This window comes from Telopea speciosissima, chromosome 3 (assembly GCF_018873765.1).
Source record: "Telopea speciosissima isolate NSW1024214 ecotype Mountain lineage chromosome 3, Tspe_v1, whole genome shotgun sequence".
Taxonomy (NCBI): domain Eukaryota; kingdom Viridiplantae; phylum Streptophyta; class Magnoliopsida; order Proteales; family Proteaceae; genus Telopea; species Telopea speciosissima.
Genome location: NC_057918.1, coordinates 54001914 through 54023725, shown reverse-complemented (window position 1 = coordinate 54023725; position 21812 = coordinate 54001914). Strand labels below are relative to the sequence as shown.

General features: G+C 40.7%; 1 protein-coding gene and 1 long non-coding RNA gene across 2 annotated transcripts in view; both read right to left on the bottom strand.

Annotated features, from left to right (window-relative positions):
* The window catches only part of LOC122654807 (formin-like protein 1), a 50350-nt gene extending 30615 nt beyond the window's left edge, over positions 1-19735 (bottom strand). Inside the window, exons 1-3 of the mRNA XM_043849066.1 lie at positions 18082-19735; positions 17751-17950; positions 14375-14619 (exon numbers count right to left, since the gene is read on the bottom strand). Of these exons, the coding sequence (XP_043705001.1) occupies positions 14375-14619; positions 17751-17950; positions 18082-19688 (2052 nt within the window). The 5' untranslated portion in view covers positions 19689-19735. The remainder of the gene's footprint in view (positions 1-14374; positions 14620-17750; positions 17951-18081) is intronic.
* Positions 2250-8856, bottom strand: LOC122654808. Its single transcript, XR_006331966.1, has 3 exons — positions 8250-8856; positions 2646-3109; positions 2250-2612 (listed from the first exon to the last, which is right to left on the bottom strand). It is a non-coding gene; the product is annotated as an uncharacterized LOC122654808 (long non-coding RNA).
* Positions 19736-21812: the final 2077 nt, after the last annotated feature.

Below are 21812 nucleotides of genomic sequence, written 5' to 3'. Positions count from 1 at the left end.
GGTGGTGGTGGTGGTGGTGGTGAAGCTGCTGCTGCTAGTGGCATGCGGAGTGGCGGTTATTATGATGATCGTCATGAGGGGATGCGCGAAGAGTACGAGCAAGAAGTTGGAACGCAGGAGGACCCTGTGCGTTTCACCGGTGAGTCTCAGTTTACGCATGCCACTCAAGATCAAGACCATGGTGGCCACCCTAAAAGATACAACAGAAAGAAGGATCGCAAATACTCACATCAGTCATATGCTCAGGAGGAGGACAACAGCAGTATGAACACCATACTTACAAGTTTCGGAAGCATGAGTATAGATACTACTAGTGAGCATCAGTCATGGCAATCATCTCAGCATCATCATGGTTATGACTATGGCCAACAGAGCACCGGTTCTGATTATAGTGCCTATGGTCAGTATGGGCCGTCAGCAGCTGAGTGTGACAGTCAAAGCTCTGCGTCAGGTGTTGGGTACACATTCCTAGTCCCAAACCAGCCATACATGCTTCAAACTCAATATGACAGTAGCAGTGGATCTCACACCTCATACCAACAACCTCCCATGTACCCTAAGATAGGGAAATTGGTATATGTTGATCAGAAGACTTATATGGAAACTGTGTCACACTATTTGCAACACTATAGCAATTCCATGTCATGGGAATTCTATGTGGATCCATATGGGGATGAATTTCTTGTTCAATCTCATTTTATGTAACAAATTAAGTGAACATTGATGTAATGCACATTTTATTTCAATGTTTTGATTGATGTGTACTAATTAGAATGTTTTGATTGCTAATTTGCTATGTTTTACTAAATTATATGTAGATTAGGTTGTTTTAGTACGACTCGTCACCTACCAACCTATGGTCCAAAGTGAAACTCATATTTGGGCTTTTTTTTGGCAAATCTGAGCATGCCATTGTGTTTAAATGGCCTGAAATATGCTTGATACCAAGTTTCAGACCCAAAATATGTGTACAACCCACCGAGTTGGGGGTTTGAGTCCAAAAAAAAAAAATTGCAGCACTCGCCAAGATCTCGACTTGACTCGGTTTCTGGCCTGGCCTAGATGCCACCGAGACCCGAGTTCTCGAACCTTGCCATCCAGTTTGATAGGATTAGGTGGAAAGCTGTGATAACCTATCTTGTTATTGCCATCATGAACAGAAGTAGCCATAGAGTTGGTAGAGTCACCCATACTGGCAGCAGAGAAGTCCACTAATGTCTTCAAATACTAAGCTGAATGAGCTCCTAAAAAATCAGAAACAGCAGCAAGGTAGGATCCCTATATCGATATTGGTCAGGGTTTTGAAAAAAAACCCTGATTTGTTGAGATCGACGAAGGGAATAAGAAGACACCAAACTGCAGAATTATAACCCCAACTGAAGTCAATATAGCCCTTATAATGGAGGAAATAACCCTAAAAAAAAAAACAGATCCAATAATCAGCAGCAATCCCTAAGATCGATAGTTGTCAGGGTTTTGAAAAAAACCCTGATGATGGTGAAATCGATCTCAAGGAGTCTCCACAAAAAACCAGAACTGTGGAGGCCCAAATAGCATTCGAATGACTCCTTATAAGTGGAGAAGAAGCATGCAAAAAAATCAAAACTAATAGAGAGCCCAATCCCCTAGATCGACAATTGTCAGGGTTTTTGAAAAAACCCTGATTTGATGAAGATCGATCCTAGGAGGTCTTGAAACAGTGCTGTAAAACTGAGATAAGAACTTGAACCAATAGGGAATACTGCCGGCAGGTTGTGGTCTTCAAAAGTGGAGTTGATTCCTTGTATGAGTAGTAGAAGCAATCCCAAAAAAAAAAAACTGAAGCTCCAATTTCCGCAAGCTGCAATGGCTGGTTCTTATCGAGAAGAATTAAATATCATTCATGAGGTGATGGAGGCAGCAACTGGATCGTATGATCACCTCATCAGTGCTGCCCTATGTGACAATAGAGAACAAAGGGAGAAGAGAGGAAGGAGAGGAGAAATCCGAGAGAGATGGAGAGAGAAGAGAGATCAAGATTTAATGATGGGTGGCCCTAATTCGAATTCTGCTCTGATACCATGTAGAGAGGACTGAATTAGGGTAAGACTTGGATAATCAATGTGATCACCAAGCACTTCTATTTATAATCATAATGAATGAATAAAAAAGATTACAAAATCAATGTGGGACTAAAACGAAATAATAAACACAACTAGTCTGATGAATGATTCCATGGTATTTCAAAATCAAACTTCATGTTCAGTGCACAAGGTCCAAAATTAGGCTTGAAGCTGCCGGATGTGCAAGAGCAGAATCCTGAAGCTCACAGACCATGTCTGATGTTAGAGTCATAACTTTCAATCCAGATTTCCGATCAATCTGATTCAAATTCCAGATGAAAGCTAACTTCATTTCCAACAAATCTCATGTTTACCACTCTAGGACCCAACAGTCAGATGTGAAGAAATAAGTCAAAAAAGTTACTGCCCTGACATGAAACCTGCAATCTGCAACTCCTTGCTTCAAACATTTCATCCATAAGCTACCAAGACCAAGTGAGTGTCCAGGTGAGTGTGTAGACCGACTGAAGGCATTGACAACAATAAAAACACTTTGTTCAATAACAACACCTTGCTCAACAATTGACCCAAAAAAAAAAACACCTCGCTCAACAGTAAGATGGGCTGAAATTTTGTGGACGGGATCCCATGGTCCCTTTTGTTCACATGTTAAGTTCCAGCCTAATTAGATATATCCAGAAGGGTAAAAAGGTGTAAAAAATTTGAGACTACAAAGAGGATGCATTGGACTATAGAGAGATGCATAGACATACATAAAAGGGTATGGAATTACATGGATGATGAATTGATTGAATTTGAGGCTGAAATTGGAAATGTGGCTAATCCTGACCATTCCCTAGATACCAATGGTCGGATTTGCCACAACTTTTCCACATGGCAGAATGAGAGCCATGTTAACAAAGCATTTGTCACCATATGTGGTGACAAGATCTTCCCAATACTTTTTTTTTTTTAAAAGTAAACATTTTATGCTAGCATGTCTTTATCCCATTATTTTTCCCACAGAAAACCTCTTTATAATAATTGGGGTACACAGGAAATATTAGCTTTTTGCTGGCAGAACCTTGGGTTAGAAAGAGAGAATTAGATAATAGAATGTATTAAATTCATTGATAGGTAAGCCCTATAATAGAGGGGAAAGTTACAAAGGGACTGAAATAGACATAATTACCCCTAACTAACTGACTCTATAAGAGCAACTGGATTATACAAATAAGAGAAGAAAGAAAATCCAACTTGAATTAATAAAAAAAAGAACTCCATAATAATGCTAACACCCCCCCTCAAGTTGGCGCATATAAGGTACTAATGCCCAACTTGAACAAAATGGGAAGATACTAAGTTGTAGCAGAATCCAGCTTGACAGATGAATGTAGCTCCCAAATAAACCTTCAAGAACTTGAAAAAACAAATCTTCAAAACCTGGGCAGACTTGATCAGCAAAAGAGACAGCTTTCACCAATCTTCTACAGCTGTCTAGTGATGAATCTCTGACTGATAATCTTGAAGATAAGTAACTAGGGCAGCAAGCAGCAGAAACAAATAAATCAGGCAGTAGTAATGATCAACCCAACTGTAGATCCTCATATAGGCACTGTATATCCTCAAATAGGTAGGCAATAACCAAACATCTTCAATACTTTTCATCTCCCACTTACGGCAAACTCAACCCAATAATGAAGAATACCCAATAGCAATGGTGGAGAAGACTGATCTTCTAAATTTTCCACCAATGTTCTTGCAAGTTCTGCTTTCTACAATGGCTGCAGGTGTACTGTACATAATCTCCCCCTCACGTGTAGTGGTCATAGTTGTCACGGCGTCACGGCGATCCAAGTCGGTGGAGGGGTGTCACATCGATATATCGACATGGCGAGCATGTCGACCATGTTTCATTTTTTATTTTCTCTATTTTTAATGTGTTAATAGATGTATACTCAAGCCATGTTTTATTTTTTCTCTATTGTCTCTCAAGTTTTAAGAAGAAAATTCATAAATCGAAGAAGAAATCGAAGAGGGAAAGAAGACAGGAAGAAGAAATCGAAGAAGAAATCGATGAGGGAAAGAAGAAATTGAAGAGGGAAAGAAGAAATCGAAGAGGGAAGAAGAAATCGAAGGCAGGAAGAAGAAATCGAAGAGGGAAAGAGAGACAGGAAGAAGAAATCAAAGACGGTCGCCATGCAAACCTCTCTAGCGCCAGGACGCCATGGCGTCGCCATGACAACTATGGTAGTGGTACACATGGACATAACAGAGATGATGAATGAGAAAGTGCAAAAGGATAACCTGCCAGAGTTCTCCAAAGGTGCCATGGGTAATGGAAAAGAGGAAGTAATGGTAAAGTAGATTATACCATAAACTTCCAAAGTGGCTATTAGTAAATGCCAAAAGTATGGTATGGGAGATAGATAAAGAAAAAAGGCAGTGGGATAAAGAACCAAGGACAAAAACAACACACAGTAATCTTCAACCTTCGTTAATCGATCAAACTAACTCTGAAACACCAATCTCCAATGATCAAATCTGAATTAAATAAAAAAAAACAGTTCTGATTGTTATAAGGAGAAGGCACCATTCTTCAAAACTTGATCGATCTTCACACAAGGAAGAGCCAGTGTGCTAAAGTCCAATTTGTAAACTCCCACATGCTAAATAGAACTGACGAAGATATCTGGACAGAATTGATGTAATAAACTTCAAAAAAACTTGGATCAGATCTGAATTAGTGAACAATGCTAAGATCAAACTCTCAAAGTAAGCTGGATTTGAACCAATAGAAAAGCTTCACACAACTGAATAGGTTCGCAGTTGCAACCAATAACCATTGAACACACTGTTGTAATCCCAAATAAAAGGATCTCCAAGGTAGTAGATTTGAGTCTTTAACAATGAAAGTAATTCGATCTCCAATAGTAGGATACTCAGTCTCAAGAACAAGGCAGCAGTAGTCCTCATAAAGGCAGCAGTAACATGTCAACCAGTCATGTTTACAGAAGCCAATCAATAGAATCAGCAAGGTATGTAGTAAAGCTCAATAGAACCAGCAAGTATAAGATAATAACTCAGCAGATCCAATAGTAAGTGATGCAGCCAACCACATAGGAACTAGAAAATACATTGGTTGATTGATGTAGAAGGTGACCATAAGGATGAAACCTGAGTTTTGTTAGAAAAACTCCAGGTGATGCTGAAACTTGGGTCGAGTACTCCTCTGATGGTGATAAAACACTCCTAAAAAAATCAGCAAGAGAGGACTGCCCTATCCCTTAGATCGATTCTAGTCAAGGTTTTGTAAAAACCCTGAAACTTGAGATCGATTGGAGGGTAGAGGGCTTCAAAAAACTGATGATGACTTGTCAAAGTGTGATGATTTCAGGTAATAGATGTTGTCCTCAGCTGCTTGAATGGATCTCCAATACGAACAACCAATCTCTTGTAGTGTTTGAGACTTGATCTTCAAGAGGGAGAAACACCCAAAAGTGCAAAAAAAATAGGGCAGTCGCTATCTTAGGTAAAATACTTCTTCAAGCCATGAATAATTGAAGTAGATTACCTCTCTTGATGGTAGAAACACCTCCAAAAAATTACAGCAGCAGTGAACAACCCTAACCCAAAAATCGATGTGTCAGGGTTTTGTAAAACCCTGAAAGATAGAGATCGATTAGGTAGGTGATGAGCACATTTTGTGTGAAATTACTCCATTTAATTCTGCATTTTTATCTGCTTAGAATGAAGCTACTCGGGTACTTTTCTGCATTTTCAGGGTACAGGGGTATTTTCAGCATATTGGACGAATTGGAAAAAAAGTGCATTTTCGAAGCCTAAATTGAGAAAACCAAGTTGGAAGAGTTCAATGCTACACAAGCCCGGCCCAATGAAGACCTCTTGTATTTTCGAGTTCAGGGGGTGGTCCCCACCTATCTCCACTGAATTTGGTCTTAGGGGTATATTGGTCATTTTGCATGAGGGTGATGTAGCATGTTGAGCTGGAAATTTACTGATTTGGATTCTTTACACTCTTGGAGACCAAGATCCAAGGGCGAGATGGGAAGAAGTTTCACTGAAAACCCAAGGGCATAATCGTAATTTCAGAAAATTAAGAAATTTTCAGAAGATATCTGATATTGGGCTCATATCGTTCAGAAAATTAATTGGAGCAATTTTAATTCTCGGATAGAGTCCATCCGGGGCCAAGATGGAGAGATTTTCAAAAAGAGGATTTCATCCACTTTCCAATTCACTTTTCTATTTTTTAATTTTTTTTTATTTTGTTTTTCCCAAATCTTTCCACGTGATCCCTCTCTCCCCATCCCTAAAATCTGATTTCACTCTTTCACACGTTTCTCTCTCTCCCTCTCCCAATCTAGCTTTTCTCTCCTTTTATAACTCGTCCCATCTCTCCTCTAACCTGCTCTCTCCCTCTCACGGCCCTCTCTCTCGTTTTTCTCTTCTTTTTTTTTTTTTTGTTTTGGATCTTGGGTTCAGCAAGGGGAGGAGAGAGTGATTACCGTTCCATCAGCTTCATCACCATGGAAGATCGTCGTCACCATTGCTGCCCCCTGTCTCTTAGAGCCATAATCGGCTAAGTTCTTTCTATCTTTAGGTGTAGATGAACTGATGGTATTTGTTATTTAAAATTCTGGTTTGCATTCTTAATTGCTTGATGTTGAGACCCCATCCCTATTTGGATGATTTTAATTGATATATTTAGTTGAGGAATTTTGTTTCTGTGATTCATTATTTTTCATTCAAGCAATAGTATTTTGTTCTTATGTGGTTGTACCGATGATGGACTATAGCTGAAAGAACTAAGCATGCCAAGCCCTACAAGTGAAGGACGATAGTACTCGTCAAGATAGTCCATACCTAGGAGGAACCCTACATTCTGTGGTATTATTAGGCCTATGGTTATAATAAACCGAAGCATGCAACCGAATTGAATAACAATTCCATTGGGGATTCGAACCCCAAAGATAGCCTCCATCTCATAACTTCACATCGTTGTTAGTTTAGATTTGTTTCCTTTGTTTTTAGTTTAAAATCAGATTTATTGCAATTTAATTTTCATCATTTCCAACTTATCCTTTTAGTAATTTAGCCTTCCAGTTCCCCGTAGATCGACCCCTTACTTGCTACTTGCTAGATTAATTTACGGTTTTATTTTTGACCGGTTAACGACACGATCAGTAGGGGTCTTCTGAAAAACTTGGATAGGTGCAAGATTGAGGTCAAGTGGTCCTAGTAATAGAAGTAATCAGTCCTCCAAAAATCAGCAAAAGCTAAAACCTGTAACCCTAAATTCGATTGGATTCAGGGTTTTGTCAGGATTTTTTGGCAGGTAACCAAATTAGAAGGTTAAAGAGGCTTTGTTGTAAAAACTAATCCAGCCATCAGAAAAGGTCCAAACTTAGGTCAAGTGGGACTTATAGTAGTAGAGAATCACCCCCCAAAAATCAGCTGCATCTGCAAGGAGAAACCCAAAAATCGATTGGAGTCAGGGTTTTGAAAAAAAAACCCTCACAAGTTGAGATCGATTCGGTATGTGGGCTGGAATGGTTAATGAAAGCTGGAGAAAAAAGAAAAAATAGAGGACAATGGAATAGGGTAGAAAGGCGTTGGAAAAAGGTGCATAGGAGTCTCCAACAATGGTGGATCAGCCCTCATTAGTGATAGAAATCAGATCTCCAAAAAATTCTGGAAAGCTCCAATATCGCAGGTATGTTTCCAGCAGATTTCGAACAGAATTTTTTAATAAAAAAAGGTAGTATGGGAGGAGGGCAGCAACTAAATCATTGGATGTTTTGATTACCACATTAGTGCTGCCCCCTTACAAGGATGAGAAGAAGAAAAAAAACAAAAGAAGGAGAAGCCGAGAAAGAAAGAAAGGATGGAGAAGGAAGAGGGTTTTTCCTTGTTCTCTAACCTAGATCAGACATGCTCTGATACCATGTTGGCAGAACCGTGGATTAGAAAGAGAAAATTAGAGAATAGAATGTATTAGATTCATTGATAGGTAAGCCCCTCTATTTATAATAGAGGGGAAAGTTACAAAGGGACTGAAATAGACATAATTACCCAACTAATTGACTCTATAAGAGCAACAGTAAATACCTAATACCATAAGAATTAAACTACCCCCAAAAGGACCAGAATACCCCCACGGTATTCTGGATTACATATTCCAACACTTTTCTATTCTGCTATTGACATAAATTTCTTTTCATTAACATTCACGTGCATGGTTCATTTACAACTAATCAATTTACCATGCAGATCCAGCAACAGCACCAAAAATGACTATGGACAGTTCATTACGCTACCCATTTCACAAATTAATATGTTAAAATAAGAGAGAGAAAACCACTGATACATATTAAGCTCTAAAAAAGGTATATTAGATGGAGAAATCAATAACTTGTAAGCAGTTGGAATTGAATTATGTTTGCAAGTTATCACAAACAATATCAATATTCTTATAGTAGGTAAAGTCTCCAAAGCCGGTCTCACACTCTCACTTCAACTTCCAAGAACAAGCCCACGGAAAAATAAATTCCAAGACATTAGTCTGTTAGTCATTAGACCATAAAACCAATGCAGAGAAGTACTCATGTCACCATTGGACCCCAGCTAGGAAATCACTTGCAACTCATATGACTCTATCCAGTAAAAGATTTTGTTTCATTTGTATGCTTAGGTCTGTTGTTCCATATTTTGTGTAAAGAAGTGAAAAATCTACACTTCGATCTGAAGAGTAGGCACGACAAGCTGACTGGAGTAGAAAGGAAAGGACATGCTTTGTGGTTGAAACAATTTAAGAACTTGAGAACCAGAACTGTGAAGAAGAAGAGAGTTGAGAGAGAGAAGAGATCGATGGAAATGGAGACTGACTAGAGAAGAAAAACCGATACATAGCATTCCCTCACCCCCCCCCCCCTCTCCCGGAAAACTGTACTTATATCCTGAGAATTATATAGAGATAGGACTCCTTCTAATAGAAGGAATCAGAAATATTATAAACAAAATTGAAATAAAATTAACTACCACAAATTGTACCCCAAGGTACAATAGTTAACACTCCCCCTCAAGCTGGAGTATACATATATCAAAAGAAGGCTACAACTTGGACCAATAAGAATAGATATTTTAAGTCGCATCAGTTTTGAGCATAAACAATAGTGATAGACACCAGAGAACACAGGAAAACCTTATTCAGGTAGCAGTATCAACTCAAGCACATCAACCATCAGCAACTTCAGTAGATAATAATCTCCGTGTCGAATAAAAATCCAATCAGCAACGAACAAAATAGACAGTAGTGAACATTAACCGCAATCCACAATATCATAGCACCAACAACAATATCAAAAGCACTTCACAAAGAAGGCCAGTAGTGGGAAGGCATCTTTTCAAAGAAAGATAAAAGTGCAACATCCAACGACAACATCAAAATCCCTTCTCAAGGAAGGCAGGTAGTAAGTAGTACTCTGCTCAAACAAAGGCAAATATAGAGCCCTAAACAGAGGTCTAAGATAAAAACTCCAATGATATATAAGTAGTATAGGTTACTGCAAATCAGACAACATCAGGTTGTTGTAGGCCAGATAAACAGTATAGGTTACTATGGACGAGATAGGCAGTATAGGTTACCGTGGACCAGATAAGCAGTTAGGTTACTATGGACCATACAACATCAAGTTGTTGTAGATCAAACAAATATGAATTGTTGTTGAATAGCATCTTCACAGATAAAATTGTTGTTGAGGACACGAACAAATACGTAATAATAATCTCCAAGTGATGACTTGAGCAGATAAGAATCTCCAATCTAGTAGATAATAACTCCAATCTCCCCCTCACGTTCAACATTATACGTGGACAAATAGTGTAGAGGATGCAATAAAAAACATTCCACCATCATGTAGCTACAATAATCAGCATCGCGAAGGATGAGCATCATAATAAATCCCATAATCAAGAGTAGTTTCTGTTAGATATATGGCCAGAATACCGTGGGGGTATTCTGGACCTTTTCTTTGTTATTTTGTTAGTTTTTGTATTATGTGGTTTAGTCCCACATTGCTCATGTACATATTTTACTATTCAATTATTCTTATAAATAAGAATGTGCTTGGGATGGATTAATCATCCAAGCATCGAGTTCTAAACCGTCCTCTTAACATGGTATCGAGGCTGGATTAGAACTCGTATTGCAATCCACGATCTCCTTCCCTCTCTAATTCTCGATCTTTCTCCCTTTCTCTTCTCTTTTCTTCTCTTCTTCCCTTTGTTTCGTTTTGTTCTTCTCTCCCCATAGGGCAGACCGATGAGGTGATCAATTGATCCAAATTGCTGCCCTCCTTTACCTCATCCCATGATATGAAGAATTGATCGATAAGGTGCTTTGCACTCCTTTCTTGCGAATATTGAAGACTTCACCTTCATCGACAGATTCACACTATATTACAAGGATTTTGTTCACTATATTGGAGCTTCGCACTGGACCGTGCGTGATCAGTATTCCAAACCTACATCAAGCTACATCAAGTTCCAGCCCTCAAGATCGATATCTCTTCACACTTTGTGGTTTTTTCAAAACCCCGACAATTGTCGATCTTGGGTTCCACTTATCGATTAATTCTGATTTTTGAGAGTGCTTCACATCTGTTCAAGTGTACTTAATTAGCCTCCACACAGTCATTTTCATGTGCCTCATATCATCTTATCGATTTCAGCAATTTCAGTTTTTTCAAAACCCTACGAGAAAATATCGATCTCAAGGTTTTCTCTCACTGCTGTTTGCGATTCTTGGGGAGACACTTATTCCTTTATTATTAGAGGCTTTCATCCTTGTTTCAGCCCTTAACTTGGAGGTGTTCTTGGCTTTCTTCACAACAGCCCTCTTCTCTCCGATTTGGGATTCTTCACTTATGCTCCATGGGTGACTCTATGGATTCGATCGCTACTTATGTTGGTGATGGAAACAGAAACCGTGAGTATCATACTTTCTCTCCAAATCCAATCAAGTTGGATGGCACCAATTACCTACTTTGGTCTAGGTCTCGCCTCCTTTGCCATTGCTTGGCCAGTGGTTCCTTCTTGGTCATATTAGGGGATCCACTCCTATGCCTACCGAGGTTGGGGCTGCTCAAGACAGTGGCTTGCCAACAATGGAGTTCTTATGTCCTACTTGATTGGTTCTATGGTTACAGATCTACAACACAATTTTCTTCTTCTTGACACTGACCTCGAAATTTGGGCTGCTTGCAAGGAGACTTATGGACAAACTTGGCAATGATGCCTGCAGGTATATGAAATCAGGAAGAAGGTCCTTCACACTACTCAGGGAGAATTGACAGTCTCCAAATACTATGCTACCTTGCAGCCTTTGGCAACAATTGGACCATTTTTCCGATTTTCACCCAAGTACAAACGAGATATTACTTCTTATAAGCAACACATGGACAAGATCAGGGGTTTATGATTTCTTTAAGCGAGGATTAAATGTGGAGTATGATCAGATTCGGGTTCAAGTGTTGGGTCACAAGCCTTTTCCCACACTTGAACAAATTTATGCCCTCGTCTCCTCTGAAGAAAACCGTAGGGCTGCCATGTTGCACCCTCCTATTATCGACGACGGCTCTCCAAAGCCGCTGCCCCTGCCATCCTACACCTAGTGGCATTGCTTCTCTTGGTGATTCTACTACAGGTGCAGTTGTTTGTGAGTACTGTCACAAACCTTACCACACCAAGGAGAAGTGTTGGAAACTTCATGGGAAACCCGCTGATTTTGAAACTAAAAGGGCTGCAAGACAAAGATAAAGACAAAGACCAAGGCCCATCGATCGAGATCATTATCGCAACAGCTCTGCATCGACACCGGTCTATCCCAGATGATCTACAGCCCTCCTTCGTATGCTCGGACTTCACGTCTTTGCTGCCTCTACTACATCAGCTACCGCCAATTCCTCGGCTCCTTCAGGTTCACACTTTGCCCGGCCGAGGTATTCCATTTGTAGGTCATTGTGCTTCCGTGGGTTTCCCATCCTTGGATCATAGATTCTCGAGCTGGCTGATCATATGACCGTTCCTCTAGTCAATGTTTCTGACGATATTCTCTCCCACTCAGGAAAGATAAGGTCAGCTGTGGTGATGGGTCCCTTTCTTCAATATCTCGGAAAAGGACTCATCAACCGCACTTCCTCTCTTCCTTTGTCTTCTGCTTTACATATTCCTAATTTTACTACTAACCTTCTTTCCATTAGTAGTATTACTCGTGATCTTAATCGCAAAGTCATTGTTTTTCGTACTCACAATAAATGATTTTTTTAAGGTTGTGTTCCTACACGCTCAAATTATCTTTGTTGTAGATCAAACAAATATGAATTGTTGTTGAATAGCATCTTCACGAGATAAAATTGTTGTTGAGGACACGAACAAATACGTAATAATAATCTCCAAGTGATGACTTGAGCGGATAAGAATCTCCAATCTAGTAGATAATAACTCCAATCCTCCCCCTCACGTTCAACATTATACGTGGACAAATAGTGTAGAGGATGCAATAAAAAACATTCCACCATCATGTAGCTACAATAATCAGCATCGCGAAGGATGAGCATCATAATAAATCCCATAATCAAGAGTAGTTTCAATAATATCTAGTAAAAAAATCTCCAATCTCCCCTCACAGTAGTAAATAATTCCATGCAAGTACCAATCTTCCAAAATTTTCAAATCCCAAACTGATGTGAACTGGGGGTCCAAGACCCTAAACTGAGGGCTATGTACACACAAATGGCAAATCTGTAATTAATTCAGGGAATCTTGGGTTCGAAAACCCTATTTGGGCTTGCTATGGACCCACCCAAGTGCTTGAACATGTCAATGTATAATGGCAGTGGTAATATTGAAATTAAATCAAAATACATGTCCCAATTAAGAAAGTAATGGCATTCTGGTAAATAATCAGAAACTTTAAGGGGTCACTAAGTAGGATAAAAGGACAAAGGACACAATTGGGATTTGAATTATTAAATAAGGACAGGAAGGCTGACAAAATATGGACACAAAAGAACAAGTTGCGTCATGAGGGACAAAAAGGGAACTCAAATAATAAAAGACAAAGAAGTCATGAAGGGACTCTTGTTGTACTCAAGTTGTAGAGGGAGTCTTCTTCCACACGAACTCTACTCCTCCAAACCGAGAACCAGAGGAGGAGGAGGAGGTGGTAAGCTAGACTAATACCATGAAACAAGGGCAATGGGCGACAATTCCAAAAAACAAAAAAGAGAACCATTACCTAAGCATATCCCTCAACTTAGGATAGAATAGACATCACTGCCAGCCCTTAGAACCAGCAAGCAACAGATGAAACCAGTAGCAGCAATTAGGACAGCGACAAAAAACAAGATTCACTCCATCGCAGAAAGACCTTCAAAAGACATCAACAAATACCAGTAGCAGTAGTGGTAATGATGATGTTGCTGTTGATTTTTGCATAAGACAGACATAAAGATACCAATGGCGGACTTGAAGACCAGACTCGAACAAGCAGAAGAGTGCTGGTTAGGGATTGGCGGATTTGCAGGCCTCAAGCACACTCCAGCAAATAGGAGAATAAGCATACAAGAGGGATCAATTGATTCAATCTTCGAAACCCTTCAGCAGGGTTTTGTTTTTAAATCAAAACAGCAGAAATGCCCCCCCCCACCCCCTTTTTTCTTAGATTTGGAAAAACCTTTGCTATTCTCCTCTCTGATTTGCAGGAATTTTTTTCCCTGCTGCTTCTTCATCGCTCTGATACCATGTGACAACTTAAGAACTAGAGAACTAGAACCGGTGAAGAAGAAGAAAGCTGAGAGAAAGAGTAGAGATCGATGGAAAGGGGGATTAACTAGAGAAGAAGAACCGATACCTAGCAGTCCCCTCCATCACTTTATTTATATCCTGGGAATTACATAGAGATAGGACTCCTTCTAATAGAAGGAATCAGAAATATTAGAAACAAAATTAAAATAAACTTGACTTAAACTATTCCTGGTCCTACTAAGAAACTAAACCACAAAGTGTACCCCACGGTACAATGGTTAACATTGGTGAATTCAGGTCAAGTCCAGGCATAGCAGAGTCGGTGATTTCCACCCCAATCTCCTCCTTGTTTAGGATTTTTTTTTTTTTTTTTTTTTGGTGGGGGTGGGGAGGGGCATGTTGAAATAGAAACTAAAGCATTCTCTGTATATGTGTTTTCAGCAGCATAAGTAAAAGCAGGGATAAAATGACCAATTGCAAAATGAAACAAGGATTTGCCTTACCTCCAGAGTTTCAAATGACTTCTTTAAGTACTCAGCCTCAGGATCAAAATTGGCCATGTAAAGTATTGCGTCCACTCTCTTAAACGCAAAAGGAATATCGAGCACTGCCTTGAGGAATTTTTCAGCAGGGCCAAGCTTGTATGGTGAATCATCTTTGTACTCTTTCAGTTTACATTCTTCCTCTTTGGTTGGAGCCATCTTCAATAGACTTTCAAGAAGTTCTGTCCCCAAGGTATCTGCATTACCTGTGGGAGGTTAAAAAAAAACAAAAAAAAACAAGGAAGTTTTAGAACCATGCCAAAATTTCTAGGATACACATAATATTAGTGATTTTGGATGTCATCTAGCAGAAGACCATATCAAAGCATAGGATGTCTCTGGCTAGAATATATATAAATTGAATCAATGGATTAGCAGGAATCCATGTTTAGGCACATCCAAGCAAAGCTTAGAATACTCAGCACCATTTAATGGGAGGCAAGCCAAGTCCCAAACTTTGAGCCTACCTTTGCCATTACTAAAAATTGACCTTTATTTTGTTTTTGTGTCTGAATGTGTCAGTGTATGTTTAAGTCTGTGTGTGCATGTGTGAGTGTGTGTCAGAGTGTGTGTGTGTGTGTGTGGAGAGAGAGAAAGAGAAAGACAGAGACAGAGAGAGAGTACAAATGCAAATGCTTGTGTATCCTTCTTAAATAGCTCTTACTTGTTTTGAGCTATAAAACTCCACTCAATTACACTTCTTGATATTCCCAGATCGACATTGAGAGGGGGGTGAATCAGTGTTGTGTAAAAATTTTCTTCTCACTGGTTGCAAACTCAAACCTACTCTGAACTGTCACTGACTGTTGCTTACCAATTCTGTACTTGTATCACAACACACACACTGTACCAACCGTAATGCAGTCACCTGTAAGCACCACCAGTTGGAGCAATTCCAATTTTACTGGCTACAGATCGTATACACCCTAGCCTTCAACGGAAAGAGGTCAGGCCTACCAAGGATTGCATACCCATGCTGCAATCATAGAGTACACTTTTATGCACAATGCACAGCACAATTTACATGTTTAGGCAGTGTGCCTACATACACGGGGTAATGCCCAACCCTGGGCTTCATATTTTACCCAATACACTCCAATTCAATACAGTCTAGAGCAACAACCCCCCTTACACCAGCACCAACTATGTCAGTAGACAATTTGTCGAACACTTGTTGAGCACCCACTCAACAACCCATACAAGTGATAAAATCAATGCAAAATTACAATTGCCAGCCCAAATTACATGTAACTAGTACACATCATAACAATGAACTCATACTAATTACAAAAACACAAGGGGATCGAGTTTAGAGTTCACCAAAGAGGTCTAACTACTTGATGTACTCCACTAAGCTCCAAGGAAGCCCAAACAACGTATTCAACGCAGTTCACCCAAGTCCGGAGTCTCAAAAGGTGTAGAGCATTTAAGACCACCAAAAATCATCATTTCCATCACCACCAAGCTCCCACACTTACTCCCAATAATTCCTCCTGTTTTTCTCAAAAATCTGCTACTTGAATGGGCAAAAAATGGAATTGAATAGCCCAAGTTATTTCCGAACAAAGTTTCAGGGGCATTTTGGGCAATTCAGTTAAAAATCGTGACACGGAGAGCAGCACGAGGGGTGACATTATAGAACTTTATGTCACTACTGCGGTCAGCTTAAATTTGAGCCATTCGATCTTGTGAGATTCCGGTGCGTGGAACAAGGGTTGTCGGATCTGACTGATTCCGTCAGCGCGACTGCTGCGAGCCAAGAAAATAGTATCTAAGATAGTGTGCAACGTACACCATCACACATCCAAATATCGTGAGATATGGACTTGTATATTATGTTGCACCACGTATTAATGAGATCATGCATGACCAACCATATTATACTCAACTGAATCTTCTCATAATGCTAGTATGCGCTTTATTTGATGAGAGTGCAACCTCTAAGGCATAATACACCAAACCAATCAGGGAACACACGGGAGCATCTTCACCGCCTGGCCATGTGTGCATCACTGGATTAGCATATGGCCGCTAAAATCCCATGAAAAACTTTGGAACCAATTAATTTGAATGATCAGTGCCTGTCAACCTTTAGGTTCACAAGAGCTCTTCAAATTTGACATAGGAAAATTGTCAGTATGTGAAAAGCACTCTTAAAATTAAATGCCTCATTCAACCAATAAGCTTGGCTGGCCCAGCACGCAGGGGCTTCTGCCTGCAGGCCGCCCAGCACGCATGGCCTGGTCCATACCCCTGCCGCTTGCCGCACCCAGATGTGCAAATTGATGTGTCATGGCCCCCAGCCTAAGCTATACTCCCATACTCTGGCCAAATGTCGTGTGCTGCTACAACCATGTGGTGCCACTTCAGCATCTGCTGCCTCGGCACTTCATGTGTTACCACATCAGCACATATACATCATCATCTCATCATATGGCCCCATAAAATTGCTATGCTCACATGCATCTATGAACTCATCCATCAACAATCATACCACCATGCTATTAACCTCAAATCACATGATCTGTATGCCCATCAACATGCCATGCATACTGGGCGGCACATCACTAGTCATACCAGAGCCTGTGCAAAATTACTGAAATATCCTTGAGCTATAAAACAATGCCAAATAAGCCTGTATGACTCTAAGCATCTCTTCAACACATCAAATACACTGTGACCCACTTTACACATTAAACAAATATTGTACCATATTGGAACATGGTCATAATTACCAGAATTCCCTTGGGCATGTAAAACACTGTTAAATGGACCCAAACACCTGCAATACACACTGAACACCTCCACCATTTCACTGTTGCCAACACTGACATCAAACAACTATCCCAAATGCCCAACATCAACTAAGCCTCATCCCAACAAATGCATCTGCATCTGTGCTTCAATATTCCACCCTATTTAGAGCCACATGTTTAGACCTATAAAAGGCCGAAAAAGCACTAAACCCTAGAGACAAAGTAGCTAATACAAAATGGAAGAATGTGTCTTAAACATCAAGAACATTTGTTTTCAAATTCACACACAGACCATTCAAAAAAATACTGGCTAAATTTGCATCCCACCCCCTACTCCCCTCCCCCCCCCCCCCCCCCAAAAAAAAAAAAACTCTAGCCAAATATTTTTCAACTTCAATACAATGTCACTGAAACATTATGAAACTCCCTTTAAAAAAATCATATAGGGAACCAAACTAGCATAATATTAAATAAACTCCAAGAAAACAAATTTGTTCTACCATGCTAAATTGTAACATAATCAGTCTAGGAAACAGTAGGGGGAGTTCAAAGGAGTGTGCTCCTCGTAGAAAGACTATTACCTTCCCAAAGGGCTTCACAGACTTCTTCTATAGTCACATTGAGTGCCCTCAGCAAGATTGCAATATTCTGAGACTTCTTTGGATCAAGCACCCTATTCTCTTGGTTTGGCATGGGAGAAACCAGAGGCCGAGTCAACTCCTTTGGAGTCAAGTTCGTGGCATTTACTACAAACAGTGTCTCAATCATCTCTTCATTCAACCTGCAATCAAATCCAAATTCTACAAACTTACACAAAAAACCACCACATAACCCAACAAAAACAAGAGGAAAGATAATTAAATTATCTGTAAACAAAAGAGATGAGCATATAGAAAGTGTTCAATATCTTACTGAAAAGAGCTCGATTTCAGCTGATCCCACACCATGGCACGATCAGAGCTTGCTCGGACCTTGTCCCAGTGCAAAGGCTTCAACTTTGGTTTCGGAGTTTCCTCATTTCTTTCCACAGAATCTAAATTCTGTGTCAATTCAGCTGGAGAAAGTGCAGTAGGCATCTGGAACCCTACAACTCTGGAAGGAACAACAATCTCTGGAGGCAAATTAATGGGTTCACGGATCGGCTGAGGAAGAATGGGGGCTTCCCAGAATCTATGAGGAGGCAGCGGAGGCGGAGGTGGCGGAACAGACGCCGGCTGCCAGGACATATTGCCTACTTTTGCGGGAGAGTGCGGATTTTGCTGTGAAACGTCGGAATTCCAGGCCGGAGATTGTGGCTTTTGCTGTGAAACATTGGAATTCCTGGCCGGCGACAGTGCGTTCATGTCCACTTTGCTTCTTGCCGGCGAATGGGGGTTCTTCTCCGACGAACTTCTTTCAGGAGACTCTGTGTTCTTCTCCAAAGAATATCTTCCAGGTGAACTCATTTTCTCCAAACCTTTCCCCGGAGGGGGGGACGGAGTCAATGAACGCGGCAGTGGAGGTTGTGGAGGAGGCAACTTGGTCAAAAATTCAGGCGATTTCGACTTTGAGCTTCTCGAGCTGATGCTAACCGGCGGAGAAGGAGAAGGACTACGAGATGCCAAATTCGAAGAAGGGTAAGAGGTAGTACTTGAGTTCGAGCTCCTGCTTTCGAAATTCTCTGCAACCACAGCTTCAAACATTCTTCTTGAGCTCGATCCAGTAATAGCTGGGCTCTCCTTACTACCAACAGAGCCTCTCGGCGAGTAAAACTCCTCTTCTTCCTCATTTTCCGACGAACTCTCTCTAACGTTCCGAAAACTCTGACTGAAATTCTGTCTTGACAGCGGTGGTAGCGGGTGTAGCTCAGGGGAGCCCAGCTTCCGACCCAGAAGGGCCCCGGCACCGGCACTGGTTCCACCACCATCACCATCGATCCCACTAGAGTTTACAAGAGTACCCAGATAGAGAAACTCAGAGCTGGTTGCAGAGATGCCACGAACCCTGTGGTGGTGGGCGTCGGAAGGGGCTGTGTTTGCCGGAAACAAGCGGTTGCTGTCGGATCTGGAGGTTTTGCCATTGGTAAAACTGCTGCTGCTACTGCTGTAGTGTCTTCTGCGGTAGAGGAGAACGACGAAGACGACAATGAAGGAGATGGTGAGGAGAGAGAGGATTACAGTGAGTATTACGAGTTTTGGAGAGAAGGGTTTGCGGTGAGGGGACTGGGGGAAGATGAGAGAGGAGATGTTAGCAGGGAAAGTGGCGTAGGAGGTGGGAATGGGAGGTGGAGGGGGAGGTGGAGAAGTGTAAGATGGGAAGAATGGTTGGTTGTTGGAACCAGAAGAGAAGGGAAATTTGGGTTGTCGTGGAGGAGCGGGAGAGGAAGATGGGGGTTGCGTTGGAGGTAAGGAGTCAAGAGGAGTGAAGGGTTGGTGGAGAATCCGACGGTGATGGTGGTGGTGGAGGGGAATAATGGGGATGGAGGTCAAGAAGGGGAAGTTGCAGAGGAGGAAGGAGAGAGGAATGAATGAGAAGTGCATTGTTGGTTCAAGTTTGAAGCCTCCCCTCAGGATGAGAGAGGAGGTGTGTGTGTGTGTGTGTGTGTGTGTGAAGAAATGCAGTAATGGTGGATATGTGTGAAGACTATTTTGACTGTGAAGTCCAATGGAGAAGGAAAGCTTCAGTTCCCACTCCCCACAGAGATTAGGTGGTAAAGAAAGAGGAAGTCCAAGAAGAATATTTGGAAAATTTATCTAACCAATTTACGGGAGAAAAAGTACTATTTACATGAGTGAACATGTTTGTGTGAAAAGGTTGAGAGATTCTTACTCAGAAAAAAAAAATTTGAAAAAGAAGAGAAAGAGACGATGGTTTTTAGACCTAAGATGGTTAGAATGTTACATAGATGAATGTGTGATTAGAAGAACACAAAAACCAAACATTGAAAGAAAATAAATGTTGTCGACCACTCGACCCTTCATCCTTTGTTGTTTTTTGTTTCGGTAATGACCCTTCATCCTTTGTTCAGAGAGGACGAATTTGCAGTGTAAAGAAGTAGGACCAGCTGCTGCAATACTTCATAGAATGTGAGATGTGGGGGTGAGAGAGAGAGAGGGATTGTATGACGTCACTTTTTTTTGTCGGCTTTGATAGTGCCATTTATGCTGGAAATTAGCAGCTTTTTATGTCTTTTATGTACAAGTGCGATGGGTTTGAAAATTAGTAAAAAGAAAAATCTTTTGGAGGTTTCCTTTCTACAAAGCCAAAGCCCAAAGGGAGAGCTTGATAAATGTGGTAATAAGATAAAGAATGAAAAATTATACAATACTTCATATCACACATCACGACTAATTATAGTTAACCTATAACTATGGCTTTTCTAAAATAATAAAAAAAAACTATAACTGTTGCAATGGTAACGAGCGTGGGGCCTATTTATTGTTGGGATCCAATGTCCGGTCATGGTAGAGTTGGCCTTGAGAACTCAGAGCCCACCCGAGCCTAGACAGGGCCTAGGTTGGACTTTTCAACCTACATAGCGGGCCTAGATTGGGATTTTCAGTTCTGAGACTTGGTCTAGGCTAAGTCTCAAGCTGATCTCAGCCCAACCCCAACCCTTATATAAGTATATAGGGCAAAAGATCTCTACTTGATCGCATGGATTCTACACAAGCGTCTAGATCAATAGGGAGCACACCTAAGTATCTACCTAGGAGGAGAGGCGTCATTTCTCGGTGCCCTATGAGAGGGCGTAGGAAACACCCCCCAGTAGAGATCTTTTTTCCAATTGTATATTACATTTAAGGTTAAGCCTTTAGGATTAATTTTAAAAATGATGGATACTATTTTTTTAGTAAATTACATGCACCCCCCTCGTGTTTGAATCTTACAAAACACACCCCATTGTTGGGGGGGCTTAAAAGTAAGCCTTGTCCGTTTAGTTGAAGCTAGACATTCATAAATGGCCATATAACCCTTCAATAATGTACATGACCTTTTTACACTTACGTTACATAACCCAAATCCATCTGCTCAACTATCTTTCCAACCTTATCTTTCTCCATCTATCTCACCTTTTTCTACTTCAGTGATCTGCAAACCTCCAGTGTCCTCTCCGGCGATCTGTGAGGGAGGAGCTCCACTCTCCACTGGCGATCTTTGAGATATCTGCCATTTTTAAGCTAATTGTAAGGACTCTCACAACATTGAAACCACTTACTATTGTTAGATAAAATTGATCAAGCTCGGTGCAAAGAAATTCAACCATCAGCCTGAGTCTAGATTGTTAACTCGTGAGAGAAGATGGGGAACTGATCCGAGGGATATCAATAAAGCTCAAAAACTTGGAGTCAATACAAGGAGATATGGTCTGAGCAAGGGTGGTCAAGTTCAAAGCAAAGAAATTCAACTTGTTGAACCTGATTCGGATCTAACCAGTCAAGAGAAGAGAAGGAGAACACGTTTCAATGAGGGTGGTCAAGCTCGAAGTAGAGAAATTCAATTTGTAGAACCATATGTGGGCTTGCTTAGTCATAAGAATAGATGGGGAGTTGCAGTTTCAACCAAAAGGGGGAAGAATTCTGACAAGACTTTCTTTGGGACTTCTATAGGTAACACTATTGGGAAGCTTGTGTTTTGCGCCGATATTTATCATATCTGGATGG